At 42.2% G+C, this 19,058-nt stretch overlaps 1 protein-coding gene and 1 long non-coding RNA gene across 7 annotated transcripts in view; one reads left to right on the top strand and one right to left on the bottom strand.

Moving 5' to 3' along the window:
- The window catches only part of LOC137142392 (uncharacterized), a 44,165-nt gene that overhangs the window by 5,676 nt on the left and 19,431 nt on the right, over positions 1-19,058 (bottom strand). Inside the window, exon 2 of the long non-coding RNA XR_010916909.1 lies at positions 10,473-10,566. This is a non-coding gene — a long non-coding RNA (uncharacterized lncRNA). The remainder of the gene's footprint in view (positions 1-10,472; positions 10,567-19,058) is intronic.
- CUNH1orf116 (chromosome unknown C1orf116 homolog) lies at positions 6,723-17,159 on the top strand. 6 transcript variants are annotated; one of them, XM_067531727.1, is made up of 4 exons: positions 6,723-6,844; positions 12,010-12,161; positions 13,947-14,124; positions 14,698-17,159. In XM_067531727.1, exons 2-4 carry the CDS (start codon positions 12,069-12,071, stop codon positions 16,113-16,115), a joined length of 1,689 nt encoding a protein of 562 aa, XP_067387828.1. In that variant the 5' UTR covers positions 6,723-6,844; positions 12,010-12,068; the 3' UTR covers positions 16,116-17,159. The 6 variants fall into 6 exon arrangements, with proteins under 6 accessions (XP_067387828.1, XP_067387827.1, XP_067387830.1 ...); XM_067531726.1 differs by lacking the exon at positions 6,723-6,844 and adding an exon at positions 7,117-7,248; XM_067531729.1 differs by lacking the exon at positions 6,723-6,844 and adding an exon at positions 7,293-7,466.

Here is a 19,058-nt window from a genome sequence, read left to right as displayed (position 1 = left end):
GAAGTGCAATTAAATCAACTTTGAAACTTGGCCTCTATAAATACTGCATTATGTTTTTGTAACAGCTGGAAAAGGCATCTAATTCACTAAGGAACACTTTCTATGAAGCATTTCTGAACAGTGCCAGAATTGTATGCAAATTCTGAAAAATTTCTTTCCAAGCCTCCACTTTCAGATCTCTTCGTTATAGTACTAGATTTGCAAAATCATTCAAGAAATGTGACAGACCTAAGATGCAACTCCCTCTATGCGACTCAGATTAGCTAGACCAGCAGTTCCCAGCCTGTGGTCCGCAGAAAAGAAAAATAACATCCTCACCAAAGAAATGTACAATTTCAAATAAAACTAGTAGCATGTGGCAGGGTCTGTGAAATGTTGGGAGGTTGAAAAGGGATCTGCACACTTGAGAAGGTTGGGAACCGCTGAACTAGACACTAGGTATAGGGCTATTCTTAACTGTTTCAGTACATAATTGCTGACTAGAGACCTGCTGCGTAGAATTAAAAGCCATTAAAAAAAAAAAAAAAAAAAAAAAAAACTAGTAGCCTTTTATCCTGCTTCTGAGGCACTCCATCTAAGAAGTGGGACAGCATGTCTTCCCTGCTAGCACCTTATCCTCTGCCTTGGTTTAAGAGATGGATGATTCAAATTTGTGTGGACAAAATAAAAGGTGCAGAAGTTGTCAGCAGTGTAGCTTAGTTAGTAACCACCTCTGTCAAAAAAAAAAACATGGTTTTTTTTAAGCACTTGGGTTCAAAAACCACCTTATGACTGAATCTAGTAACTTCACACAACCTTTAGTGTGCTAGTTACAGACTGCTAAGTTTGATACTTCAAAACAGTTTGTTTTGGACAAGCAGCAGCAAAAGACACGCACAAGTGAAGCTTCTTTCAACAGGCTGAAAAACTGATCTCTACAGTGCGAAAAACATGGGGTGATGTCATACCTTCATTGGAGGCAATGGGAGTTTTGCCTTGGAGTTCAGTGGAAGTAGAATTTCCCCCAGGGTGTGATACTGTGCCATGGTAAAAGCTGCGGACAGAATATTCTGAAGCATACTGTACATGTGTAAGAGCATGAAGCACTACATAACACTGGAACTTGTGTAATATACAACTTTGTCCTTTTTAGAATTGTTCCCCCCCAAAGAGCTTTAATATACAGTAGTTAAATTTAAAAACTTTCTAGAAAACTGCTTGCCAGGCTGATTAGATAAGGTAACCTTTAGCAAATACATTCAGTTCAAAATGCACTCCGCACACTATTCTGAAAGGAGCATGGGATGTAGTTAAGGGAGAAAGGCAAGGTTGTCAGAGGCTGAAGAGACGAAAGCTGTCTAAGATAGCAAGAGACAAAGGAGGCAGCTTTTGCTGTGCTGAAATATAGGGTTAGTAACTTGAGTTTATCTTTTATACACAGAAGTTCACATAAGCATGGTCATTACCTGTGGCATATTATTATCCAATCCTATTTTTCAGAGTTCTCATTCAATGTGTCATTGCTTTGATAACTACAAAAAGCCACCTATACATCTTCCGAGGCCTTTTAAATTCACCATTTTGAACATTGCATTAATTTTAGGGCTGTCAATCAGTGAATACTTGTGATTAACTCAAAAACCAATTAACTAGATAAAAATAAGTTGTGATTAATTGCACTGTAAAAAAAATGAACAAAGTAATATTTTTCACTTCACCTCATAAAAGTCCATTCAGTTCTACTTCTTCAGTCCTACAGCCAATCACTAAGAGAAAGGTTTGTGTACGTTTACAGGAGACAATGCTGCCTGCTTCTTATTTATGTCACTTGAAAGTGAGAACAGACCTTTGTAGGGTGCTGGTGTTGCAAGGTATTTACATGCCAGATATGCTAAACATTCGTATGCCCCTTCCTGCTTCGACTTGTAGGCTCTGAAGTTTTACATTTTGTTTTTGAGTGGTTACGTAAAAAAAAAAATCATAATTCTACAATGTAAGTTGCACTTTCACGATAGAGATTGCACTACAGTACTTCAGAGGTGAACTGAAAATACTATTTCTTTTATCTTTTTTACAGTGCAAATTTTTAATAAATAAGTAGTGAGCACTGTACACTGTGTTGTAATTGAAATCAATATTTGAAAATGTAGAAAAACATCTAAAAATACAATACATTTAAACTGGTATTCTATTTTGGCTAGCAATGCAATTAAAACTGCAATTAACTGCAATTTTTAAAAATAGTTTGACAGCCCTATTTAATTTTCCTTATTATAAAGCTGTGTGATTAAGTGATGCTGTGTATTTACTTTTATAGTGGAAAAATAAAGTGAAGAAAAAGCATCTGGTAAATCACTTCTGCATAAGTTTTCTTCCGCAAAAACCTATTTAATGGTTAAACAGTAGTCTTAATTTGAGGTCTATTTTGTAAAGTATCAGCATACTACCTAAATCTAAAGGACTGGATGTATTGCTCATTTCTTAACACCAGAGGGGGGTGTTAACATCTTCCTATTCAATTTGTAAATTTCATGCATATGAATGACTTAGCATCTTTGTGTTCAGTAGATCTAAAGGAATACACATTTGCAAGATTGTTTATCCCAGCTGAGTAACTTTTGATGAATAAAAATCTCCCTCTTCCCATAGCAGGATCTGAATGACTGGATGCTGAGCCTTGTCTGGTTAATTTTCATGATCATTTTGCAAGGCTAGACAAGTACGATGAAGGTCTTAAATCTTGAATTGCATCTATATTAGGGCACCTGTTCTTCACTTGGGGCCCAGATGATTTAAAATTAATGAGCTTCCAAAACTACATGAGTTCTTATAGGACCTTGTGTTGAGTAGGAAAAAAAGGAATTTAACCCATGTTAACTAACCACACATTACAAAGCATGTGAAGATAAGACAGTTGCATTATAACTCGTTTCAGCTGGCTTTGGTAAACCCTATGGGGGAAGCTCTCCATTGCCATGGGGTTTTGTAAGCAGCCCTGTCTTTCTTGCAACAGGAATCAGTAGGTGAAGTGCTGTCTTTCATGTGTTGAAAGTGAAATTTGCACTAAAACCCTTTATCTAGTCAAAAGTCTGGTACTATATTTCTCTAGTGGATTGCCCACATTGTCCTGAAAACAAAGTACATAGAAGAAATGGGGGGAACGGGTGTAGGAGGGGGTGATATACTAGTAAGGGTCAAAACATTTCCTCACGTGCTATTTTACTATCTTTTTGCAGCAAGGATTGTGTTGCCTACCAAAATTAAGTCTCCATTTTGATTGAACATGTTGAGCAGTTAACTGCCCCGCAAAATGCTGGGAACTAACTGCTATTTCTAGCAGAACTGTTATTCTGTGACTTGGATACATTTTTGTGTTTTCATAAATATCCTTTTATTTTTGTACAATGTATTAATGAAAGCTGTGCTGCCCTTCTTAACAGGACATAACTTGAAAATTGTAGCTGTGCCTTGAATGTAATCAAGCCATCTTTCATACTTAGTTTTAAATGAGGTTGGGCCTACAGTTTTCACCATTACCTTCCTGTTTTGGCTTGGACTGAGTGGAGCAAAACTACAGGGGAGAAGTTGGGGAAATCACTGCTTCTCTATTGTTGACTCCAAGCACCAAGAAGCAATTTGTAATGAATGACTGACAATCAGGCAGTTAATAAACCTGTATCTTCCCAGGCTGAGAATCTCTGCAGTATCCTTTAATCTATGGGAAAATAAGAGGGAGAGAGACTGTACTCTAAACACATACTGGAGTCAGGGCCCCACATGGGGGGAAAAGGATCCCTTTACCAGGGCCCGGAGACCCAGCCCAGGCTGCAACCCCCATTACCAGCAGGAGAAAAATTTTCATGGCTGATAAGATTGCATGTATGGGATGAGGGATTGTGTTATGTGTGTGGGAGGGGACTCGTGTTACAAGTTTGTACTGGGCCTGAAAAAATTATGCTGGGGCCCTGGCTGGAGTCAACTCCCGAGTTCTAATTGTATCTCTAATGCTGATGTCTTCTGTGAACTGAGGCAAATCACTTAAGGTCTCTGCCTCACTTTATCCCTTATGTAAAATGGCATAATTGATAATAAATGGGGGAACTTAACGAGCTGACGGCCAGGTTAAGGTTTAGTGTTGTAAAATATTTTGAAAATGTAAAGTGCTGTATAAATGCTATTAGCATTTTGCCTAATGAATTAGTTTGTTGGTACTAAACTGTACATAGCTGGCAGGAGGAAAGTGTCTGACAGTCCTACAGAGCCAAGTGGAAATAGCACTACAGGTAGGTGACTAGCCCAGCCTGATAAGATATTGACAAGGGCATTTTAATTCCCCTGCCCCACCCACACTCAGTGCCTATACTGAATTACTTGTGTTTATGAATAGGGTGAGGCACATTGCACCAGTTAACATGTCCAAAGTCCTTCTGTGTTAGGAAAGGGGTGTTTGCCTATATTCTTGTGTGTGTCATACTGCATATACAAAATCATGCACAGCTTTACATTGCCCCTGCCTACATTTGTTGGAGGAAGGACAAACAACCCCGGTTCTCTCTAATGCATTATCCCATGAATAAGGTCTCTAGTGTCTGTGCAGCCAAAGAGGGTCTTTTTCTGGGTCTACTCTTTAGGGGTGCTGAACACCTGTGAATTTAATGGCAGGTAAAAGTGCGAGGCCCCTTGCAGATCAGGACCTAACTTAATAGATACTAGGATGTGTTTAATTCACAGGTAGGCTGCGAGGGTCCTATTTTCAAGTAGTCAGAACTATTTTGAGTCCTTATGCTATCAGCAGTGCTACTGATTTACTAGAGCACATGGTTCAGAATATCTACACACCAAAATTCTGTTTGCACTTGCAATGGGTAAACACACTTTTCTGGATTACTTAACTTGCCTGCTTAAAGAGGAAAAAATGGGCAAGAACCAGCCAGAGGCTAGTCAAAGAGCAAATCACCACAACGGAATGTACTATCACTTGTCAAGCCACATACTTTTGGCTATATTTTGGGAATGCACATCATGTTAAAATAGCTCACATTTTTATTCAAAAGGTAACAAATATCAAAGAGTTAAGTTATTTATAGATTTAGTAAGGTCACTGGTTCTGCCTTTTCCCAAAAAGGAACCTTTCTGTTAATTATTAAGCAAACAGAATAAGCACTTTGTGGAAAGCTGTTGTGTATTCTGTTTTATTGCCAAACCCACAGTAATACTTCAGTAATGGGAAGAAAAATATCAAGTAGAAGATGAACAGGGACTGTAAGCAGTTTGTTTTCCCAAACGCTGTTTTGCTCACAAGGAAACTGCCAAACTACAGAAAACTAAAGTATTTCAAAAACAAAAAAGCTTTCCCAAAATTTAAGAAAATTTCCATAAGCCACTTTCTCATTAAGAGGGTTAGGAAGAAACTTTGCCTATGGACAGGTTATGCCATGATTGTCCATTACAGAGTTTCTTGCTTTAGACTAGAGTTTAAAGGCAGATGCATCTGGTGCTGGACATTCCTGGAGACAGGAAACTGCACTAAAGGGGCCACTCAACCAGTCTAGCAATCCCTAACTAGAAAGTGACTCTAAACAAGAGTGACATGATGCATCTCATTCATTTATGAATGAAATGCAAATAATGAAGACTGACAACTGTAAATGTAATTTGCTATCTGACAGAACTAGAGTGAAGGGATTTTTTTTTTTTTAAATAAGTGACTTGAAAGCAATCATGACGTTACAGGTAAAACGCCTGTAGACTTCAGTGAAAGTTTCATGACCTAAGCACAACTGGACTGGACCACAATTAGTATCCTTTGGCTGTAGGCATATATGGAACAGTGTGGCCTTCATGTGCCTTTGTATAGGACAACACTGTTGCAACATGAATCTTGAATGTGCCTAATTTGTATTTACAGTTGTTTTGGATACCACCAAGCATCAGCCTAAATTTACAACAAGAATGTTTATGCACCAACATTAAGTGTTACATGGTTTAAAAAAAAAATTCTATTAAAATTCTTCTGCACTGAGCTAGAAAATCTAAGCAGCTAAACCACATGAGAGAATAAACCTGCTGTGAACTAATATATTCACTGACATACACCAACACCCCATGAAAGAACTAATTATTACATACAAATGCATTTTGGTCATGGCTATGAGTCTGACTCCTCCAAACATCATGAGCTATGCAGAACAGGTATCTCCCGTGAGACCTATTTAAACTGTTTAAGACAGAGCCAGGAAGTTACAGAGATGGGGAAATGAATGGGCTGCTCAGTGACCTGTTGGAAGTAACTAGATTATCTCAGTCTAGTTGATAGAGCACAGGTGATCTAATAATAAAAAACTCCAGGGTAACTAGCATGTCTGTTCAACCTCAGCAAAAGTTGGAAGACAAAGGGTCATTGACTGGAGCAAAGGTCAGGGACTCAAGACTTCCAAGTTTTCTTCCTAGTTTGACCACTGAATCACTTTGCCTCTCTGTGCCTTAGTTTTCCCAGCTGTAAGAGAGTGATTGTAGTGCCTCTCTCACAGGTGTAATCAGGGAATGTTCATAAAGCACTTACCCTCAGATGAAAGTTGCTATAGCCATGCAGAGTAGCAGCATTCTGAAAGGATTACATCACCCTACACCTGACCTCCTTAAGTCAAAGCAAGAGGCATTTTAGTAGCATATGGAGATGGGGAGCTTGCCCAGCTGTACCTGTTCTGGGGATGGAGAACGAGCAGCCTACACACCTCAGCTGCCCTAAGCAATTGACAAAGAACAAGGGAGAGAAAATAGCCGTACTTAGGGGCAGTGACAAAGCTTCTGACTGCAGTTGTGAAATGAGTTTAACTTACATTTCTTCCTCTCTTTTTAAGTGAAGGTAAACTAGGAAGGAAAAACATTCCCTTAACTGCCTATAAGAGCCTTTTTGTTGCATACTCAGCCCCTCTCCAGCTGCCACAGCGTCTACCCCACCCTCTGATCTCATTGGCTGTCATGGTGTGGGGCTGAGAGCTTTGGTTGGGGAAAAAGACTTTGATCCCTCCCCAACCTCAAACCCCTCCCTCCTTACTTTTGAGAACAGCTGGAGTGAAGTTGGGAGGAGAGTTTGTGATTGGGTGGTAGTCAACAGCAGGGTGGGTGAGGTATATACCTGTCTAGGTAAGTAAGTCGGTGATCTGTCATAAACACAAGAGAAGGGAGGTATCTGTTTGGGGTTTCAGTTCTTTGCTTAGGAAAGGAGAGACCTTTGATCTCTAACTCTCTCTCTCTTTCCTAGTTAAGGTGAGTTAATCTCTAACTGCTTTATTTATTTATTTATTTAACATAAAGTGGAAAGATTTTGGGACTAAGTACAGCTGGAGAGGAATGGGGGTGAATTAGATGAGTTTCAGAAAAAAGCCTTTGAGTTTTACTCTGATTTTCTCACTGCCATTTCAATATCATCTGCTGTTGTCGCCTGTCTGCTCTGAAAGGAAAAATCTCCTGGGGCAGAATTACTGGTATCTGTAAAGCTTTCTAGACTTTTCACTGCTTCCTTATTAGTGTGCGGGGGAAGTTCCTCTGCAACTAGCTTTGGTGACAGATGTTAATCTTCTAATGAGTGACCAGTAATAGTTTATTTTGCCTTGTCTCTATGGAAATGGTGGGAGAGAGTGGGAGATAAAACTCCCAAAGGGGGAATGGAAATCCCATTAACAATGTTATTAGGATTTTACTCTTGATCTTTAGCTTTTAGACCCTAAAAACTAAGTGTCTCTATGATCAGTAGTTTGGGGGGGGAGAAATCTTTAATTTCTTCTAATTTGGGTTTTAGCTAAGATGGGAAATTAACAAGAAGATCTAATTGATATAAATTTTATTTACAAAATCAAGAGGACTTATGTAACAGTAGATTTAATCTTTTTCAGCCTGAGCCTTGATACCTCTGACCCTGCTATTATAGAACTAAAGGAGTTGCAATTTTAGCTGCCAAGAATTTTAGTTAAACTTTTGTGCGTGTGGAAGTGTTCTGTTGAGCAGGATCGTGCTCTTTGCACCTGTATGTAAAGTGCATGTTCTGTACTTGCTCTGTTCTAGCCAAAAGAAGTTTCAGGAGTGTGTTGGTCAAACAGCTGTGGCACGAACACTTGTGTTAGTAGCTGCATTAAAAGCAGCTTCGATATACAGAACTAACTGTTGCTATCACATCAGTGACTGAAGGTCATAAAGCTTTGAAGAGCTGTTGAAGCAATGCAGCTAGGTGTATTTTTTTTTTTTTTTTAATTTTCAGCTTGTTACGTGTTGGAAAAGTGACTCACTCTCAAAAAGAAGTTGCAGAAAAGCTTGGTATTATTGAAACTTAGTTTCTCATAGTTTTTAAAAATCGGAATGGTTACTGAAATATGTATTTTACTGGCATCTGTTTTTTGACAAATGGGAAAGCTTTTGATAATTAGGGGGAAAACTTTATTTTTCTTGTCACTTTTTGACCAGATCTAGTGGGTTAAAGTTCATGAGGTGAGATTGTGAGTAGAATTGGGAGAGTGCGGGGGGGAAAAGGGGGAAATTCATTCTTGCTATTTTTTTATTTTTGGCACTTTTTATCTGCCCCATAAGCATGTGGGTATGTCTTGGTAGTCTAGAATGCTTTTTCCCCCCCAACTTTGCCCTAGAGAACAAACAAGACTGTGTGGTAATCATGCAACTCGATCTGGTGGGTAGTTGTGTATTTTTGTAAATGCTATATTTACAAAAGATCTTGGTGAACTTTTTGTTCCTAATAACTATTGAATTTAAGTCTCTTCACAGTTTAATTTATACCTCTTATTTAGAAGGTAAAGCCCTTGTGCTCAAATATGGAGATTCTGTGTTTCATTCTTTGACGTTTAACGGGTCACAGGGCATTGTTTCTGTGTGGATGACAAACTTTTGTAAAGAGGAAGCTGGCTTGAACTAACCTCTTCACTTTCAGCCCTCGCACAGGTCTGTGTAAGATTCTGACTTCCCACAAACACCAATTCACTCTGAAATGTTTATGGGTGGGCAACTGATGACAAGGTTACAAATACCACTGAAGCAGACTTGTGGGTCTCATTCAAACTAATGTTAACATGTGGCTTCTTGCATTGCTAGCATTCCTCAGTCACAAGGTCCTAGGGTCCCTTACACTCAGCCTGGTCCTCATGCTACCAAACTGGTGGATAGCTGGTTATAAAAACTTCCTGCTATCATAGACCAAAAGCTGTTTATATAAAGTAATACTTTATCAAAAATTAAATTGAGACTTCTGTATGCACTGAGGGAATCATGTCTCCCCTGGTTGGTACTGGAATTTCTTTGTTTATTCAGGGAACACTTACAAAAAATTCTTAGACTGACTAATCTGTTACTAGCTGTGGCTTCCTGGTGCTGTTACAAAAGCCAGCTACCACACTGCTGAAAGCCACACTACGTTCTCCCACACAGAGTCGCTTTGCCTTTCCTTCTGCTGGCTGTTTTTAGTGGATTAAGTGGTTGGAGCCCAGTCCACCTCTCCTCTCTCTGTCCTCTGAAGAACGGGTAATCTGTACCTCAAATATTTATCACTGTTCTTTGTAAATATGCATCATCACTGACGTGTCTGTTTCAGAATGTTAATACTTAATGTCTCAGATTTTATGGCTATAAATAACTTCACCTTTTGTAAACTAAACTTTTAGCCTTTGTTAACTTGAGTTAATCCCACACCCTAATGCCTTAGCAGTCCATTCTAGGGTTAAGCCTAGAGAAGGCCAGCTCATTCTCATTCAACAGTTGATCTGCATTTCAAATTTCATATCTCCACTTTTGCTGAAGTACGTGGTGCTTTTTAGGACTCGGCCTCCATAAAACGTTGTCACTGGATACTGTGCATAGAAACTTGTCTACAAGCAAGATTTTTAAAACACAATCCTTTTGTCTTAATTTGCCTCCAGGCGTGAGGAGCTGGAATTCTCTTGGGAGCAAATTACTGATAACAATACATGTGGATTTAGCCTTTGTATCCTGAACATATTAGCCTAGAAACAGTTTAATACCTGTTTGGTATATCCGGGGAAGAAGTGACATCTAGATAAGTAGCCACTGCATATGGGCTGTGCATCCCTTCGTTACAAGTTCTTAGCTCTTTCTAATGCTTGGGACAGTGTCTCTGCAGCAGTCATTTTGACATGTTGGTCTTAAAGGGCTTGTGACAATAATTTGTAAATAGGCAATGGTTGTATCCCCTATATTGACTGTAATAGTCCCAACAAATGTGGGTTAGAGATCTGATTTCAGTCTAAATACCAGTTGCCCATGATGGGAGGGAATGACATTGAGCAGCTGCTGGATGGCTTCTAGAATGTGTCAAAGGTAGAGGGTGGGGTTGGTAACAATGAGCTGCTTTGCCATGCAGGGTTGGTCAGATTTAATTACTGAGCTTGTGACAGCGTGGACACAAGGCAGCATGATCTAGGGGCTAGAATAGGGAGAGAAACCAGGGTTCTAGTCTCAGCTCTGTTACTGACCTGCTGTGTGACTTTGGGCAAGTTGCTTAGCTTCTGATCCCTCGTGTGGAAAAGGGGGATAATGCACTTCCACTCCTGCACACTGCTTTAAATCCTAGGGTGAAAGAGGAGATCAATGTTTCCTATGTAACTGGAACCTCACTGATCCAAGGTGAAGGTAAATCTGCATGTGTGTCTGAACTCAAAAGTTTCATTTAAAAAAAAAAAACAAACAAACAAACCCACACACTACACCCCCCGTCTCCTTAAATGAGTTATTACAGTTTATCCGGGCCTCTGAGTCCAGTTTCATAGAGACCCTTAGCAAATCTGGGGCCTTCTGAAGCAAGATCCATTCCTTGTGGCATTCCTGGCACGTGTTTTTCTTCAGTGAGCAAGGAATCTCTGTGGGGTGCTCTTCTTCACACCGGCTATGGCACATATGACCCATGAACACACCCAGCCAAACTCATGACTTAGGTAAACAAGCACCTCTCCCTATGGCAGCTGACAAACTTGCATCATTTAGAGGTGTGGGGTGGAAGAAAACTAGCACCTTGCAAAGAGGAAGCTCATGGTAAAGCAATGTGCTAGCCAGTTCTTAGGTGTTAGACTGGTCAAGGTTAGCCCCACCTGTTAAACTCTCAAATACCTTGGCTGTGGCTTATTTTTTTTTCCCTTCAGCCTTGCCTATGCTAGGAATTTTACCCTCTTCTGGCAACGGGTGCAGTTGACCCAGTGCTAAGAATGGTTTAAACAGCAAGTGGGGACAAGGACAACGTGGCCAGTTCAATTTCAGAAATTGCTTCATCCCAGCATGTAAACTGAGCCTCGCTGAGAACTAACCACTGCAGTGCTTTTGCTCTCTGGCTTTCTTTAATCACTACCTAACCCACATTGCAGAGACCCCCTAAGCAGGCCAAAACAGAAGGCACTGATTTTTAGAGTCCTGTCCCTCCTCAAGCATGCTGGGTCCTGACTGCTCTGCCAGCAGCCCCTGCCCTGCCCCTCCCCAACCCCCACTGCAGCCAGGCAGAAGGAGTTCAACCAGGAGGCTGCCTCCTTGCTGATTTCCCGTCCCCTTGGCTGCAGAAAGGAGCCCGCCCCAGTCTTGTAGCCCTGCGGCAACGTGCTCCACCTGGGTCCTTAGGCAGAGGCTCCTTTCTGCAGCCCGTGCGAGGGGAGCGGTGGGCCACTTTTAGCCTGCAGGCTGCGGGTTGGGAACCACTGCTCTAGACTGTCATTGGATGGGGACCGCTTGTGATCACTACCAAGATGGGTTCAATTTGAATTGGGGGCCTAGCGTTTGCCCCATTACTGGTCTATCAATCCATGGAGTCTTCCAGGTGACTCTCCTCCATTTTTAAAAAAGACAAAAACGACAGCCACGAACTCGGGAACAGGCTTTCAGAAGAGAAGGCTGGCTGAATCAAACCGATCTGAAGTCCTCCTGGCTTTCTTCGAGTTGAATGTTGATGTAACTGATGTGTCTGTGTGGGCTCCAGTGTGTTCCAAACCGAACTTATGCAATGCTTAATACATCATGCTCTCTCTCCAGCTGGAGTTGGGACTACTCTACACCTGCTCTCGGAAGTTCTTACTCCGGTGATCTGTGATATGCCTAAAGAGGATTTGTGGCTAGGGACAGCTGGGCACGGTTCTGGCAGTTGTGACAGCATGGTCAGCACTAACTCCAGCCGCTCTGAATTTGTAAGTAAACATTTTATGCAACTTTGTATTTTCCAGGGCCAGCGGGTGGGTTCTAGGTTGGCAGAAAGTGCTTTGTTCTGTTTGAAAATCAATACATGTTTGTTGTGAGGTAGCATGAAGAAGCCTCTATCCTGGATCAGGACCCCATTGTACTAGGTGCTGTATAAACATGGAACAAAAAGATGGTTCCTGCCCCCAGGCGTTTGCAATTCTTTTCACTCAGAGTCTCTCTGTTATATTCAAGCCACCGTGCAGCACAAACCCAGGACATCACTTAGCCGAAGCAGACAGAATGAAGGACAGTCCTATAAAAGACTAAGCATCACAGCTGTGAATCAGTATAGCTCAATTGTGATGCCAAGCTCCTGCCGTGGCTCTACAGCAATCTTAGCACTGCTGGCTCTCAGCCTGGTACACCGAGCAGTTATGTGATGGTGTTGCTAAAGACCCAGGCCTTCTGGCGCTCCCACGTGGTGGTACAGTGGAGGGGGACAGTGAGACCTATTCAGTGGTCAACTAAGTTTCCAAAACAAGCACCTTACCTGCCCCCAACTTTTCACAGGTTGCCTATGTCTGTTTGCCATTGTGCTGAGCTTGGCCAGTGGGAACTCTCCTATCATTTGTCTCTTCTGAGTGGCTAGAACCCCGAGTCCAGCTTGGGTGGTGTCCGGGTGCCGGACACATGCACTCTGCTCATTGGATAGGAAGAGTCTAGCTGGCTAGATCTCCTGCGAGGGACCAAAGGGTGATTAACTAGAACAAAGTTGACCCCAAGTTAATCTAAATGAGACGTATTAAGTCACACTCAACTCTGATTTAATTCCAGCTAAGTCAGTTATTTATTAAACCAGTGATGAATCTGGCCCTTTAGATGGTGAAAATCATGCATTTGCACCCACCCATTAATGTTAGTTTGTATCAAATGTATTCCAGAACTACGGAGACTAATTACTCCTCACTGATTTGGAGCATATAGCAATGAACTCACTGCAACTCCTTGTTCTGAACAGGACCTCCATCCTATTGCAGAAACAGACCTGTGTATAACTAATAGAGATGGGCAAACTAGTTGCTTTATTACAAGATACCAGAACAGCTTCATGCCTCTCTCCAAAATAAACCTCCACCTTGGAAAACCTCTCTCCCTTGTGTGTCAAGCCTAATGCATATTTTCTGTTTAGTTTCAGCGGCATCTAAAGATGCATTGCACAATTGAATAGCATCTTCCGTTGGCCTGGACACTGGGGCTTAACATGGCACACCAGAAAGTTGTTTATGGGCCAGTGAAAATTGAACAGGATCCTATAGTGCTTCTTTAAAAGAGGGAGGGTTACAGATAGCACAGAGAGAAGCCACCATCCTCAGACAAGCTTCAATTTCTGGATGCTTAGCTATTTCCAAAACTCAATATGGCTGATCCACATAAATGCGGATTGTCTATGGTACAACGAGCCAGCCAAATGCATTACGGGATTACTGATGCTTCAAAGGAAAGGTAGTGGCTGCTGCTGGGGGCAGTATTCTAACTGCTTGATCAGGAATGACAAATCCTCAGAGGCGGTTTGATTCTACTGCCCAATGAGGTTACCCTTAAGTAATGCTTCTGGTGGTGAGGGGTTAAGTTGCCACTAGGTAGAAGTGGCAGTTTCTGGGTATTCAATAGTTAGGCCCTGCAGGTGAGAACCTGGAAGAGAGAGCTGTCCTTGCCTTCATTTAAATTATAAATGATGTTTTAAGTAGTATCATGCCTAGTTTCCCACTTGTGGGTTCTGTTTTGTTTTTTAGAGTGATAACAGCTATGACTTCTTGTCTGTCGAGGAAAAGGAATGTTTGATGTTCCTAGAAGAAACAATTGATTCTCTGGATACAGAAGCAGACAGCGGGGTTTCTGCTGATGAGACGGACTATGCTGAACACTCTAATCTCCCAGGAACATGGCCAAAGAGAGATGTTGTTCCAAAGAGTAAGATTAAAACTTGCGTTCTGAACCCCAGAGAACTCATTGCCCTATGTGGCCAGGACTGGAAACCCTGGGACAAAGTAAATCTTAGAAGGGGGGGACAGAAAGTTTCTCTGCTTTCCTCATGGAGTAAAACCTGGTAGTAGTGCACAGGTGACTAGAAAAATCTGTGTTGGGGTGCGGAGAAGGGACTAGAGGTTTGTCTTTCTCCAGTGCATCTAGTGTAGGTTAGCCTTGGAGAAGAGACGGCAAGAGAAGTTGCCCTGGTAAAGGTCAACAGCTAATCTGCAAAACTGCACGACAAAACCCCTGTATGCAGTTTACACTTGACAAGATTTAATGTTAATCTTTAGGATTCAGACAATCTGTGTATCATGAACTGCAAGCTTAGATATCTTTGCAATAAAAAATATGTATATAATATAAAAAATGCCGTACTACTAACATCCCTTGAGTAAATATTTTAATTTGGGTATCTTGGTGCTGTTCCATGGACAGCCCCACTGAAATAGTGGGGTGGTGTTAGTGGACTGCTCTGCATATAGCTGCCTACTTAGCAAATATCTTTTTGTCTAGATTTGGACAATGGGTCTCCCATGGAAAGATTTGGTCCACGGCATGAAGTAGAACAAAAGGGTGACCAACGTGCATCTCTTCTCTCAAGTTCTGCGCCAAGTTCAGGCTACTGCAGCCTTCCGAGGTGTGTCAATGCAGTAAGTGCACAAACCACCACCAAGGTTGCTGTCAAAGCAACTGACCGTGGTGATAGTCCAACTTCAACAGCTCAAAGGACAGGGAAGTCTTCATGCAAGATGCCCATGGAAAAGGGGATTAAAGACCAGTCATATAACCTGCCCCGCGTGAGTACTCAAATGCAACCATCAGATTTGGAGTCTGTAATTATCCAGCCCCCTGAACCTTTCCAGGATCCTAGAATGGTGAGCAACCTGCTATTACCAGATTCCTTGCTGAGAAATGGCAGTGAAGAGGAGCTGCTTCCCAATGATTTGGAAGCCAAGGAAAAAACTGAGGTGGCATCACAGCGTTCTGCTTCAGAGAATGCAAGGCTGCCATTGAAAGAGGAAACTAAACGTGGTGAGAAGGGGAGAGAGCGAGCCCCCAGTCTCAAACGCAACCAAGAGAAATCGGCCTCAGAAGAAGCTTCTTTGGATTCAAACTTCAAGCCAGGGCCTCCCATAGCTCCAAAGCCAAGGAAACTGCCACCATACATTATCCTTAAAGCCAGCAATAACCACCCAGTGCCACTCAACATAGATCCCAGTCACAAGAGAAAAGTGCCTTCTCCATCTTCACCCAACTGCAAATCCGGCACTAGTGACTCTTCCATGGATAAGGCAAAGCTGGGCCATCCTGTCCCCGAAGAGCAGGAAAGATCCAGGCAGGAGGCTTTGGAGAAGTTGGGACTCTTACAAGATAAAGGAAGGGAATCTAAAATCCATGTGGTCAGACCTCCTACTGCTCCCAAACCAAAGGAGGTCCCTGTCCCGATTCCTAGGGCTGGTAGCAGGGATCACTTAAACAGTAATGGTGAAACTTATGTTACTGCTAATGAGAAACCTGTCCAGCAACGTGCTCCAAGTTACAATGCAGCAGAAAGTGCTGCTCCTGGCCTGAGACAGATGATCAAATCCAACTCCTTGGGGCGTTCAGGCACAGGTCTGAGCAGTGAGAATCCGAACATGGACAGCAGTTTGCCTGGCAAAACATCGGTCCCTGACCAGATGGCTCCCAGCTTTATCAGGAATAACCGGACACGCCCAGCTTCCCTCGGCACAGGGAAAGACTTTGTCAATCTCCAAGCGCCCAAAACTGATCGTGACGAGTTGGAGAAAAGTGACCAGCGCAAATCTTTCCCATCGCAGAACTTCAAGTTTCCCCGGCCTACTTGTGTCAGTGTAAAAATCACCCCTAAAGGAGCGACAGATGAACACAGGCGGGAGGCTCTGAAGAAGCTTGGCCTACTGAAGGAGTAAACCGTCTACCACTTAGGTGTCATTTCACTAGGTTATGTTATGAACACAGGAACTTCTGTCCTTCCTCTTAAGCAAAATGGGACAAACTGTGTGGGTGAATACAGCAAAGTCTTGTAACAGGGTTCCGGCCACACTTGGATTAATTCTGCACACTCTGAGCTGGCAGAATGAAAATGAACGTCTGCAGCATTTGATTTTTACCCCTGCAAGGCCTCAGACAGGCCTGAATTAATACTGCCTTTAGAATGATTCAATGCTTCATGCTAAATAGACATCACATGTACAAAATGTTATGTAAATAGTGTATATAATCTATTTATGTGTAATGGGAACGAGTATATGGATGGGAACATTCCCCTAAATCATTACTCCCCTAAATGTTATTGCATTTACTCCCCCTAAATATTCACTGTTGGAAACCATGAACTCTTGGTGTGTGGAGGGATCAAGCCAATCTGAGAAAGATAGCACAGTAGGATTTGGCTGGTGTATGTGTGTGGTTTTTTACATTTATTAAAGTTTCTGGGGCCTGATCATCCCGTTGGGCACATGCCTGTATCTCCTGAAGCCAATGGGAGTGACACATATGGAACTGCTAGTGTGACTAGGACCTGGATATTTTAGGCAGGATAGCAGTGAGTGGAAAGTGGGCTTGATGCTGCTTTGCCTGAAAGGTGACTGGCAACAGAAGTTGTGTAGGTATCCGATTCAGAACTGCAGCCCAAAATGAGACTACAGATCTGAGTAGAAGTAGTTTTGTTTTTGTTTGCTTTCATGAACTTTTATCTGACATCTGGTTTAGTACATCCAGCTGTATGAGCAAACTACTTCTGGTGCCTTTATCAACTTTTATGTTCTGCACCTTTTATCTTACAAATTTTTTATTTTGGTAATAAACTCTTTTAAATGGCCAAATGACTATATTCTGGATATCCTCTTTTGAAAAGACGGCATGTTTCAACAGTAAAGTGTTGGGAGGGTGGGAAGAACAAGTTTTTATTCTTAAATGTAATTTCAACCTCGAGCAGTGAACCAGTAAGGAGATGCTTACCTCCGCACTTCAGTGGTAGAATGTGAAAAGTTAGCACTATAATGTGACTGCATTGGCGCTCTTGCTGTGATACTAAGCACAACCCATTAAAGCAGTGGTTCTCAACCAGGGTACTCAGGTTTTCGAGGGGGTACATCAACTCATCTAGATATTTGCCTACTTTTACAACAGGCTACATAAAAAGCACTAGCAAAGACAGCACAAACTAAAATTTCATACAGACAGTGACTTTATACTGCTCTCTATACTGTACAATAGTTCTATTCCAATTGATTTAGAATATGGTAAAAATGAGACCGTAAGCAATGTTTCAGTAACAGCAGGCTGAGACACCTTTTTGTATTCTTATGGTTGACTTTGTAAGCAAGTAGCTTTTAAGTGAGGTGAAACTTGAGGTACACAAGACAAATCAGACTCCTGAAAAGGGTACAGTAGTCTGAAAAGTTTGAGAGCCACTGCACTAAAGCAAGTAGGGTTGCACTGGATGGCTGTCAGAGCAAAACTTGAATCAACTTCTGAACTGGCTTCCCTGATCTGTATTGGAGCTATATGGTCAGTTAGTTATTCTAGCAAGTTAGACTATAGAGAAGCTGCGGCTAATGCTAAATCTTCCTCAGCTATAGGCTTGGCCTCCTCTCCAGACCCATTGCACACATTAACCTTTTCAAATTTATAGCTTAATTGGATCTATTTATGGGCAATGAGTCTGGGCAATGAAGCTTTGCCCTGACTTGGCAAAACGTGTAATGATGCATGCATGTATCCAGTAGCAACATAATCAACTCTTTAATCATAGGGCACAGCCTTCTGCCAGCAACGTCCCATGTAGTTATGCATGTTACTAGGGGAGACGGTATTTTCCCTTTACGGGATGTGGCTGCCTGAGGCTCTGGGAAGAGTTGCTCATACTTCTAGGTGATCACATCAGAGCGACACAAGATAGGGGGAGGCCTGAGCAGATGAGCATGACAGCTCCAGGTTAGGACTTTCAGAACTCATCAGTGCTACAGCACACACTTGCGTACAACCAGAACAGCGTGTTTGTGTTACACTCAGGTGAGCTTTGTGCTGAAGCGAGATAAACGTGTTACACACTGTTACAGCAGAGCCAAGGGCAAAGCCTGCCCCTGCTGTCCACAGGCAGGCTGCTGTGCCACCCCTTCCTGAAGTTTCCTGCTCCTAGAAAGTGGAGGTGGCTGCAAACAGATTTCTCTCCACCAGCTATGTTGATCAGTTACTCTCCCTTCATTCCACACAACCAAGGCACTAGAATTCCCTGGTTTTATATTGCGTCACCATTTTAACTCTGATTAACTTCTGCATTCACCCCTTCAGTGCAGACACTGTACAAACAAAAAAAGCACAATCTGGAGAACAGGACCTTAGTCAGTTTTGAGCCAAGACCCCAGTCGTGCATAGCCCATGTTATTAGAATAGCAAGATCCAGGTACTGGGGCATAGAGAGGAGACCCTGAAAAAGCTGATGGAGTCCTGCCTGCTGCAGCTCCCTTCCCGGGTCAGGATTGTACGCTACTCTATACACTTATTTTTATTTAAAATTACCAACCTGGACTGCGTGAGCAGGTTGCCTGCACTCGCTAAACTCCGACCCAAGAGCTCCCTTCCAGTCCTCTATAATTCAGTACTGCCAACCCACTCCTTGGAAGAGTATTCAACATTCTAATCGAGGGTCGTGTGGGAGGATTTTCTCCATTGGTCAGCCTCAAGTTGAGTTTATGTATTTGCTTTCCCTGGAGGGTTTTCTCTGGTATCTTGCAAACCACAGGAACATACTGACATGGGATACTGAGTCTATTATTGTATGCTCCTCAAGGTGGTGTCCCCTGGCTTTTTGTACAGAACACGGCAACTCACTCTAAAGAAGAGCTGAA

The sequence above is a fragment of the Emydura macquarii genome, unplaced genomic scaffold (genome assembly GCF_026122565.2).
Source record: "Emydura macquarii macquarii isolate MOO-44397 ecotype Brisbane River unplaced genomic scaffold, CSIRO-AGI_Emac_v2 contig_3220, whole genome shotgun sequence".
In the NCBI taxonomy this organism is placed as follows: domain Eukaryota; kingdom Metazoa; phylum Chordata; order Testudines; family Chelidae; genus Emydura; species Emydura macquarii.
The sequence above is the reverse complement of the archived record's forward strand: the minus strand, read 5'-3'. Positions and strand labels throughout refer to the sequence as shown.